Source organism: Morone saxatilis, unplaced genomic scaffold, assembly GCF_004916995.1.
Source record: "Morone saxatilis isolate NCDOM2014 unplaced genomic scaffold, NCSU_SB_2.0 Contig17, whole genome shotgun sequence".
Classification (NCBI taxonomy): Eukaryota; Metazoa; Chordata; class Actinopteri; family Moronidae; genus Morone; species Morone saxatilis.
Genome location: NW_023339729.1, coordinates 2091087 through 2102544, shown reverse-complemented (window position 1 = coordinate 2102544; position 11458 = coordinate 2091087). Strand labels below are relative to the sequence as shown.

At 41.6% G+C, this 11458-nt stretch overlaps 1 protein-coding gene across 2 annotated transcripts in view; it reads left to right on the top strand.

Moving 5' to 3' along the window:
* LOC118326886 (E3 ubiquitin-protein ligase DTX4-like) overlaps positions 1-9526 on the top strand; it is a 33778-nt gene extending 24252 nt beyond the window's left edge. For both annotated transcript variants that reach the window (XM_035660031.1, XM_035660030.1), the window contains exons 5-12: positions 5718-5779; positions 5885-6046; positions 6166-6227; positions 6321-6487; positions 6581-6734; positions 6830-6919; positions 7030-7128; positions 7482-9526. In XM_035660031.1, the coding sequence (XP_035515924.1) occupies positions 5718-5779; positions 5885-6046; positions 6166-6227; positions 6321-6487; positions 6581-6734; positions 6830-6919; positions 7030-7128; positions 7482-7613 (928 nt within the window). In that variant the 3' untranslated portion in view covers positions 7614-9526. The remainder of the gene's footprint in view (positions 1-5717; positions 5780-5884; positions 6047-6165; positions 6228-6320; positions 6488-6580; positions 6735-6829; positions 6920-7029; positions 7129-7481) is intronic.
* Positions 9527-11458: the final 1932 nt, after the last annotated feature.

Below are 11458 nucleotides of genomic sequence, written 5' to 3'. Positions count from 1 at the left end.
AGTAGGTATCAGAGACGATTATTGCTTTCAGAAATCAGAAGTCACTGTGATAACTAACAGACTTAGTGGGTTGACTTTGTTAATAAAGAGGTGAGAGATAAAGGCGAGCTGTGTGTGTGTGTGTGTGTGTGTGTGTGTCATCAGCACATCAGTGGGGCAGCTGAGTGTGTTATTGAGCTACAAGAGGCTTATGGAGGATCAGACTTGACTCATCACTCCCGTGTCTCTTCCTTACCTCATACTCTAAAGCCTTCCTTGCTAACGCGGCGGCCTATTAATTATTAATAGATCCAGTGATTGGCAACAAGTGATTAGTGCGTGTGTGTGTGTGTGTGTGTGTGTGTGTGTGTGTGTGAGATCACTGTCATCACCACTCATTGACTTGATCCGGCGCAGATCTAATACAGGTGTTTCCCATCCGTCATCAGCCTGTTTATAACAGAGGAGGCTGCCTGTCTGTTGTCATAAATAAATCTTTGCCACACATTTAAGATCTTAAACTGACAGCAGAGCGCTCGTCCTGCTGAACCTAATCTGATCAACGTAGATGGAAATTTGTTATGATTAAGATGCGTTGGTAGCCACATTCAGCCATGTATTCTGCGGGCGGGGCCAGAGGCTCCAATCCCATCTGGGCAGTAGTCTAGGTTAAATTGGAAAAATGACTGCTCATTAGTCTTTTCAGCATGATGCATGTACTAAGCAGAAAGCACAGAAACCCATGTTTTCATAAATTGGAGCACAATCAATAGACCTAAAGACGAAGTGCGATGTCATGGGGAAGAAGGTGCTCGGGGCCGACTTCCAGGAACAAGAATGTAAAGGATCAGTGGTGGTGTGTATGATACTGGCTTGTGTTAAGAAAAGCCTAAAAAAAGACCATGACCTTTACTCTGTTTTATAGTTCCACCTCAGCACTAACATCATTATTCGTCTTTTACTTCGCCATGGTTACAGAGTGCTCTTTGCTCCTATTGGTCAACGTCATGGAGCACGTCGTGGAATTTGTTGTCGAAGGCGAACAAAATTCTGACACCCTCGTCTGTGTGTCTGGATGTTGTGGCAGCCCAGTTGCAGCATTGGTTGTTGTCCACTGATAAATCAATTATAACCCATTTTTGTTGGACCTACATCTGTCAGGTCGGGCTTGCTTTGGGCTGATATCATAGTCTGAACCAGGCATTAGACATAAAGAGTTATCTACTGTTATTGGACCTCCCCGTGGGTGAGGATGAGGTATTAATAATGACTGGACAGAATTATATACTTACCTGTACTGTGCATCCACGTGGCTTTGTTTTCACATGATATTTTTCAGGGTTCCCACGCATCCTGGAAAACCTGGACATTTAGAGTATAGTTTTCCAGTCATGGACACACCTGGAAATTGATTTAAATTACTAAATATCCTGGAAATAATCTATGTTGTCCTGGAAATTTTTTATTGTATGTTAGTCTGAGCTGTGGCCAAAAAAAGAAAGCTCACAGCAGTAAACAAGTACTGTCTTGTATTGTCAAGAAAAACTCCAGGAAAGCTCCTGGAAATAGATTGCTGTCCGTGCCCATGGGGTAAGATGTATGGGCAAAATGTATGCCCATGCAAACTGTACATGCAGACAAAACCTGTGTGAACAACAGTCCACCTATACAGTCCACCCAGTATAGTGTGAACATAACCGTGTGCGTCCCTTCAGTAACAACAAAAATTATCGGACTGAGTTTGCGTGGGAAGAAACCCCTGACTGGCTCCCATCAACCACTGCTCCAGTGTTCTATAGCCAAGCACAGATTTTTAAATTAAATCATATACAGTGAAACAAGGAAATTATGTTTAAGTGATTTGAAGATTTGAATTTGTTGGAGTAGAAGCCTGTACAGGTTGTCTGTAGACAACTTAAGTTGGCTAGTTTGAATGTATCTAGACAGATGTGTGCTGTGACCTGTCCCACTACTGCTCTGACCCTCAAAGCGAAAGTAATAAGAGGAAGAGACAGAAGATGTCGAAGGTGTGGGATTATTTTAAATTAAAAATTAAGGACAACATCGTGGTGTGTGGTACATTGACAAGATTGAGACTGCGTACCAAATCATCGCACGACTACTCAAATGCTGCAGCACCCTCCAAAAGAAAACACCCATTTGATAGTTTGACGACAGAGCCCGGTGACGCTTCCCTGAGACAAGGTAAATATCAACATAAAAATCCCATGATGTGAATAAAACCTTGAAACGTTAACTAACGTCGCGTTAAGGTCCAATGGAGACATTGTTGTTATATCAATTAATGGACTAACCATCTAAGCAGGTGTTGGAAAGTAACTAAGTACACCACAAGTACTGAAATACAATTTAGGGGGTAATTTTGTTCTGTGCACTTGAGTATAACTGTCCAATTTTTAATACGTTTTTACTTCTACTCTCCAACTACATCTCAGAGGCAAATATTGGTAACTGGTGTACTCCAGCTCCACAGATTAATTTGACAATCTCTAACCAGTTACTTCTTGTAGATTTATGATTATTATTACAAAACATACAGTAACTAGCCACTATATATACTTCAAGCCTATTTGGAAATATCAATCTACAAGCCCACAATGCGCAATATGACAACTTGTGATTTGCTGTAGACTCTGCCCTAATAACAGATAACATAACCACAACACTGTCTATTCATTCTTTAGTTCTGCAAGTCATATTCGGGTCCAAGTAGGCCTTATTGTAGGATTAAGACAAATTGTACAGCTCTTCAAGAATACTATTAAATACTTAATTATTTTCACCTCTTTTTCCAGTAAACCATCACAGCATCCATTATGGACAAGTTTCTACAAAAGCACCAGCCGCACCCCTGCACAAGCCAGGCTGTACTGACCAGACTGTAAAGGGGGGTGTAAGACTCTTGTCCACGGTGCCACCTGCGTCCACCAGCCAACGCAGTTGTCTGTTGAAAAGCGTATGTCGCCTTCTGATTCTTGAATGTGAGTATGCACCAATTTAAGGAGGGCAGTGTTTAAGAAATCTGTATATCTTTCTCTATTTTCATTTTTTGATAACTTAGAAATTCAAATACAGTGGGACAACAATTTTATTTAATTTTTATTTAATTTTTATGTCTCAGGAAATGTTAAGTTTGAAGTCATTTATTATTTTTATTGGAAAATTTTGACCTGAAACGGTTTACTACATTTTTTTTTTTTTTTTTTTTTGGCATAATATGTATAATAAATATACTGTCATTTTTTCTTACAAAGGAAACAAATTGGTTATTTATTAGAGTGATCTTTTCTATGTAATACAACTTTAATAATATGGAGCTTTAACCTTAAGCAAAAAGTATGTTTTTATCCGATTACTCGATTCAATCGATAGAATATTCGATAGAATACTCGATTACCAAAATATTGGATAGCTGCAGCCCTAGTGGTAATCTACCCCACTACTATACCACAGCTACAGGCAGGAAAGGAAATATAAGGTATCGATTTCCATTAATCTTTCTTCACCCTGCGATGTCATGGCACTTCAATTGTAATTGAGTTTTGCAAGCTCACTGTGGACCTGTATCACCTGGTGACATCTATTAACTTGTATTCATGGCAGATTACATCAGTGGTTTGTGTTGTTTAGCCCTGACTCTGTATATTTACTCTTCTTCTGCTCACACTTGATGTTTTGCGTTTTCTCTCTGAAGCGTGAAGTAACACCCGGTCCCACACACAGTCATTCTCTCATACTACTTCCCTCACCCTCACACTAGTGCAAACTTACACTCACACAGCCAAGTGAGTCATTCACTCGCGCGTCGTCATGTGTCACTGAGTAGGGTTAAGTGAAAGCAGCTTAGTGCACTGACAGAAAGCCTGTTAAAGCTAAACCAACAACAGATCACCACCGCACTCTGTCCTTCTGCCTGTCACCCCGCCTATACTAGTCTGTTACTGCGAGTGATTGTGATTACAGTTGATGATGATGACAAGGGTTCGGCTGTGACTGGCTCCTTCGAAAAAAATCTAATTGGGATTTTTCCATTGGCTTTTGGTTTGTTGCAGAAACACATACACATTTTGTCCAGCAAGATAATCTTCACAAATCAACACCACTTTTCAGATATTTGAACCGTAAATGCCATCACCATAAGTAAAAAGCTAACATTAGGCTATAAATGAACTACACCATGGTCACATGACTTCAGCATCGCCACCACTAAACTTGTAATGAAATCTTGTAATTTAAAATCTACAGGTTGTAAAGTTTGAGTTAGAATACGTTGCAAGAGCATGAGTACAAACACAATGAGGCTGTAAAGGCAGAACAGCGAGTAGATAATCTGTGTTCGGTGTGCTTTAATGTCACCAACACGTAAAAGCGTCAGAATTCACATGTTGGGGTATTTACTGACGTGTTTTATGTTGGAGTACAAAATGAAAATGTCTTAAACCTTATTTCAGACATCTGACCAAAAACCCATTCACAAAACCTGTTGACTTCAAGGCGAGGGAACCAGTAGTGCTTAAATGCTAACTCAGTTCCAGGTTTTAAAACTCGTTCCTGCAGCACTCTATAGAGAAGAGGACTGTAGTAGAGAATACGGCTATCCTTAGGTCGCCGTTTCAAATCCAGCTGGAAGGAAGTGTTGTTTCGTATGGGCCTGTCTGCTAGGTGTTTGTGTTTCTTCTTGAATCACAGCTTCCATTGCTCCCTAGATAAAGAGTTGATCTTTACATTTACTCGCATGGCAACACGGACACATTTCTATTTGGCCAGTCTTGGAGTTTATCAGACACTTGGAGCTTGAACACAGCCTCCAGACATCCTCAATGAGCGTGTGTTTATTTCCTCCCCTTCAGCATCCATTTTACGACTAAGTGGGTGTGTGTGTTTTCTTCTACAGCCTGAGTAGCCTCCAGGTCTATAAGTGTAGTCTTCAATGAATAACCTGCCACTGACCCCAGCTGAACGGCTGTGATGGCACATACAGCTGTCAGCTGAGTAGTTTATGACTAACTACTTTAAGTTAAGTATTTCAGTGGGAAAAAACTGAATGCAAAGAGCCACAGACCTCAGACCATGACCATGAAAACACTGCACAGAATGTTTATTTATGAAAGTAACGCTCAAATATACGGGACTGTGGAAAATCCTATAACATTCCCTAAGAACTAATGATCCGAGTCCGTGTGTGTGATCCGTGTGTGTTTGTCACTTAGAGCATTTAGAGATGATGATGATGATGGGCTTTGTGACGAGGCAGGTAATCCCCAGCAAGCAGCTGTGTGACGTCCATGTCTTTGAGCTCATTGAGCAGATGGAAACTCCGTGGATTACCTCTCATAAACACACACACCGCCGGGCGTAGTCATTCATACACTCTCAAGCTGCCGGACGAAGCAGTACACTGTCAGACAAGGAGGCACAAACAGAGGAAAGGAGAGACAGACGGACAGACAGGGCACAGAAAGAGGGAGAGCTGAGTTTTCTATTCCGTTTTGTCCCTCTTGGAAGTTTCTAGAAGAAACAGACACATTTTGTCACTTTGGTTTTCTTAACTGTAATCTCTGAGTGTGAAAATGACAGTCATCTGTTTTTCAAAGTGAGTATCTATTCTTCAGATTCTCCAGGTTAAAGTGAAAGTCGAAGTGTCTGCCAGTCTCTCGTGTCTGATGGGAATTCACAGGAAATACACCAAACTAAACACTTTTTGTCTCCTCTTCCAGTGTGCCCACCGTCCCAGTGAAGAACCTCAATGGATCCAGTCCTGTTCACCCTGCACTGGCCGGTAAGAACCTGCTCTCTAACCAAGGCCTGCTCCTGGTCACAGATAGAAAAAGTTGAGAACTTCTGGGAATTTCATCTTTTTCTCAATGTCTCTGCTGTATTTCAGGGATCACGGGTATCCTGATGAGTGCTGCCGCTCTGCCCGTGTGTCTGACCAGGCCTCCTAAACTCGTGCTGCACCCTCCACCTGTCAGCAAGAGTGACATCAAACCGGTGCCAGGCTTTGGCCACTGCTGCAGAAAGACCACAAAGAAACAGGCCCGCAAGGGTAAGCACTCAAGTCGAGACCAGCTGTAGAAAAACACCACAGCTGCAGTGGTTGGATGGTTTCTGCCCTTAAGAAAAAAATAATCATCGTCTTCTGTTCCCTTTCCTTTCTGTCTTCAGGTAAAACTCCAGAGGAGGTGGTAAAGAAGTACCTGCAGAAAGTAAAAAGCCCACCAGAGGAGGTATGAACAGCACCTATATCTTTCATATTCCTAACTGGTACAGAGAGGCATATGGTTTTTATAATGGGTTTCCCTTTCCTTGTCTTATCCTAGGACTGTACCATCTGTATGGAGCCGTTGGGGGGTCCGTCAGGATACAAGGGTCCAGGGGTGGGGCCTGTGTCTCGGGCGGAGTCAGTCGGGCGACTAGCACAGTGTGGGCACCAGTACCATTTCCAGTGTCTGGTGGCGATGTATAATAACGGCAACAAGGACGGCAGGTAGGTTAGAGACAGAGAGACTCTTCATTGTCTCTTAACTTAATAATAATAACAATAATAATAATAATAATCAACCTCATACTCTCTCCTCAGTCTTCAGTGCCCCACCTGTAAAGCCATCTACGGCGTCAAGACAGGCAACCAACCGGCAGGGAAGATGGAGTACCACGTCATCCCTCACTCTCTACCAGGGCATCCTGACTGCAAAACCGTACGCATCATCTACAACATACCACCAGGCATTCAGGTACTCCAGAACTGACGGCACTGTTGGTTGTATTCTCGTCTGCGGTATAAGTTGATCAGCGCGAACGCCTACTAATATGAATCCTCTCCTTTCAGGGACCAGAGCATCCGAACCCAGGGAAGCCCTTCACTGCCAGAGGCTTTCCCCGACACTGCTACCTCCCAGACAGCGAGAAAGGACGCAAGGTAAACACAATCCACGGACACTCGACAACAGCCGACGTAGATATGTTCTACAGATTCATTTTTAAGGGTCTTTTTCTAAAAAAAAAAAAAAAAAAACTTGTTGGTTTCAGGTACTGAGACTGCTCCTGGTGGCGTGGGACCGCAGGTTGATCTTCTCAGTTGGTACTTCGAGCACTACAGGAGAGTCTGACACCGTCATCTGGAACGAGGTACATCAGGGTGGAATCCAACAATTGATTCATTGAAGTTAACGTCACCTGTGTGAAGTTGCATTTTTCAGTCTCGCCTTTAAAATTAGTTTTTGGGAACATTTTGTTATTGATCACGCTGTAACAACTACAAAAACGAAACCGACATGGAACCAATATCGATTTTCCTTCATATCCTCTGTACTATTTTGCCAGTATGGATCTAAAATAGGTCTTAAATTGCATTCAAAATGGTCTTTAAAAGGTCTGACAGTGACTCAAGAATGAATTGGACTGTCTGTAGTTTGTGATATATATGCACATCAGGTTGTTGTCACTGACTCAAAAGACAACATTTTTGCCCTGTCTTCAAGGTCCACCACAAGACCGAGTTTGGCTCCAACCTGACGGGCCACGGCTTCCCCGACCCCGGACACCTCGACAACGTCCTGGAAGAGCTCCGGGCTCAGGGCATCACAGAGGATGACGGACTGATGGAAAAGTGAAAGGACAAGCAACCGTGGTGGGCAGCGGAGAAAACAGGAGACATCCGTGTGAGACGAGTGAAGGGTGATAGGGAGGACGGGGAGTAGAGGAAGGGACTGACCGTGAAAATAAAAGAAGTTGGAGGAGGTCCTAGACTGAGACACATTCTCTCTGCCAGCACTTAAATGGGGTGCAGGGGGACGTTTCTGGTTGTAGAAGACATTGATTTTGTTTTGCCGAGGTAACCACTTTTCAAGATGTCGATTGAGTCACTGCGGGGTCCGCCTGTCAACGCGAGTCCGTCCAAACTTCACAGTTTTAGAGCAAGCACATCAGCAGAAGTAACGCAGGGGAGGAGGAGGAGGAGGAGGAGGAGGCTAAGACACCAGCAGCGAGAACGGTGGCACTCAAGGTTTTAACTACTGAACAGCTAGGTACTAAATGTAAGTGAGAATGAATCGGTACTAATACATAGGTCAAAACAAGTTTACTTTACTGAGAGAACGAGTAGCCAGGTAAAGACGGTACGATTTAGAACAGTTCAATGAAAACTGGGAGAGAAAGGACAAAGAGAGAAAGAAGTCGGAGAGGTGGGGGGAGGGGACAGGAGAAGGAGAGCAGGAATGATGTAGCAGAAAGAGAGAAAGATGGTGTACGAATGTAGCCTAGGGTAGGAGTAGAGTAAAACTAACTTGTACGGTACTTAACAGGTACTTTAGCTATCATTAAAAACACGAGGAAACCAAGAGTGACGAGGGGAAAGAGAGACAGATGGACTGTGTGCTTGCTTTGTTCAAACCACCTGCTTGTCTGTGGTTGAAGTTTAGTGCTGTTGCTCCCTCTTGTGGTGATACCGATGAACTACACCTCAACCTGCAAGCTCCTGGAACAAATCCAAACGTTGCTATCAGTTATCTACCTTTTTTTTTATCATCGTTACTATAATCCTCATTTAACGTCATTCCATACTTTACCTCTTACTTTTGACTCGATGGGTTTTTATACGACCTAGGCTCTGTATGTTTGATTGTGTGTGAAATGACAAAAGACCAAACTAAGGCCTAGCCATTTGGGCCTATTTGGAGTCTTACTATTGAGCCACTGTGGTACAAGTTAACCTTAGATACACAGGTACCAGTATTTACTTACATATCTTTATTTTATGTTTATTGTTTTGTCCCTTTTTGACGGTTCACATTGTCTCAGTGGATGTGAACGCTGTTGTATCCGGTCACGATTTGAATAAAAACCTGATGAAGATGAGCATTTCGGGGCTGCCTAGAATTAAGCGTTGAGGATTAGCTTGAAACGTTTAGTTCGGGTTGAATGAGCTTCACTATTGGTGCTTGGAATGAACCAAGAGCCTGGGGCTGGTCTCAACAGCCAGAACGCCCCTCGAATTGGGCAGAGGGTTGAAAGGTTGGGGAGGATGGAGAGGACGAGAGGTAGAACTGAAGCAGACATCATCTTCTGGTCTGTCCAAACACACACAAAAAAACCCAATTATTCAAATACATGTTAGTTGCTCAAGCTGGACAACTAGTCAAGGACACTGGAGTTGGTAAATCCTCATCACGTGGTTGTCAGTAACTACTATGAACTTGACCACCATTCTACAAATTTGATCAAAAGACAAGGACCCTGCTACCAAATTCTGGTAGAAAGTCATCTGTTAATGGTCCCATATTTATGTAAATGTCTGTCTTACTTGAGATACACAAAAACATTCACATGCTCCTCAGATTGTTGGCAAGTCGCTCTTCGACGTTGGTGCGTTCACGAGCTTTAAGTCACAATGTGGAAGCAGCAGAAGATGTGCGGTATTATATATGCTGGAAGTCGTGTACCAAAATGTTTGTCGACTTTCCAATAGAGCTGATCAGTGAATCAATTCAATTGATTAGTTTTTACATTTTAAAACGTTGTAAAAAAACAGTTGTATTATATAATTGACATTTAAACTACAAATGTTATAATGTGGAGATAAACTGCTGCTCAGCCCCAATCCACTCATCTACACAGAACATGTAGAATCATTTTCCCAGTCTCCCATGTGAGAAGAAGGGGCTCTAATGATATGGCATTACAGATGTGGTGGTGTTTCACATCTCCAAAGATGTAATTCATTGAATTAAAATGATACATGTGATGTGGTGTGAAAAAATCTGAGATTTCATTTTTAGGCCTTAAGGCTGATTTTTCCGATTATTCCAACACTGCATAAATGCACCATTAGAACAACTACAGGGAACGCACCACAACTGGACTTGCTCCTGATTGGCTGGCATCACTTGCACATAGCTGCAGTCGTCCAGTGAAAGCAGAAAGCCGTCAATCTGTAGATTTACCTCATTTAAATCGCTGCTGTGTCGGCCAATCAGGGACCAAGAATCAGGGACTGAGAGCAGTATTTTGTGTGTGAATGCAAAAAGCCAGATTGTAAAAGATACACAGTATGGGACCTTTAATCTATGACTTGGAAAATAAGTAGCATCATTATTCATTCTTTTCATATTCAATGTAGAATCCAACATTGGAAAATGAAAAAACTATTTATTCATCAAACACAAAAAAAACTATAAAGAGCAAAATAATTTGCTGTACTTCATTTTATTTATTAAGTCAAAAATAGGAAATCAGAATATGGGCCACAGACCGAAAATGATTTTGTCCGATTTGTGTGACCAGGAAGTTGGGATACTGACCCTTTTTGTGGGATATTTTATTTTGTAATTATTTTAGAAAATGTCACGTAAAAAAGTCTTCACTTTCACAAACAGATAAACAAGAAACAGTATAATGTTACCATGGATACAGTGAGTCACATTACATCAGGTACCACCATTTACTACATGCAGGCTTTAAGTGACCTGGTGACACAAATGGGACACATTGAATCAATTTCAGTCTGTTCCTATTTTTGACTTGAGCATAAAATCAAAAGAATGAAAAATAAGCCCTTGTTTCTTTTTTGTGTTGGATCGATAAATGAATAATAAAAGAATTAATTATTACTACATCATAATAAATTCATTGTTATTGTTATCATAAATCCTTGTTTAATCAATTTTCCCATTTTGGACTCTATATGCAATCCGAGAAGAAGGAATGATAAACGCGTTATCATCCTTATCTCGACACCTCTCCTCTGGTCGTCTCTACCCCTCCTGACTGATGATCAGCACACTGCCCAGTCTCTGAGTTGGGTCTGTAAATGACCTCCTATCACAATGTTAACAGACCTATATGTGTATGTACGTGTGTGTGAAAAAGAGGATCTGTGTACTGTGTATACTACCAACACGCTCCCAGTTTAGGGTATTATTTGGGTACTCCGCTGATGATGGTACTCCCTGTACGGTAACTTCTTTGTTTTTTGTTTTTTGAATATGAAATGTAGTTACACCTTTGCTTTTTAATAGCATTTTTCTTGACACTATCATAGAGTAAATTGCCTTTTTTCATTTTGTACATTTATGTTGTATTAATTATGCCCTTTTTCATTTGTTACAATTGGTTTACAAAGACAGTGTTGTTAAATACAGTCTTTTTTTTCATTGTGTACAGACGTTAAGCTGATTTGCGTCGTCTTTTCTTTGGAAAAGGAATTTGATGGTAGACTTTTATCTGAGTGTGAAATGTAATGAATTTAAACAAGTCAAACCCTTGTACCCTTGCTCTTCTGTGAGGTAAAGTAGACTTTCCTTTTCTTCATATCATCTGTCCTGCTACTGGAGCTCTCAATATTTGTGTCCCTGAAGGGTTTTCGTAGCAGATTTCTTGATGGACGTTCTGCTCTTTAGTTTCCATGTCCACCTCTCCTTAAGCAGCAGAATTGTTAAAGTGCAGGTGGCATGATGAAAAT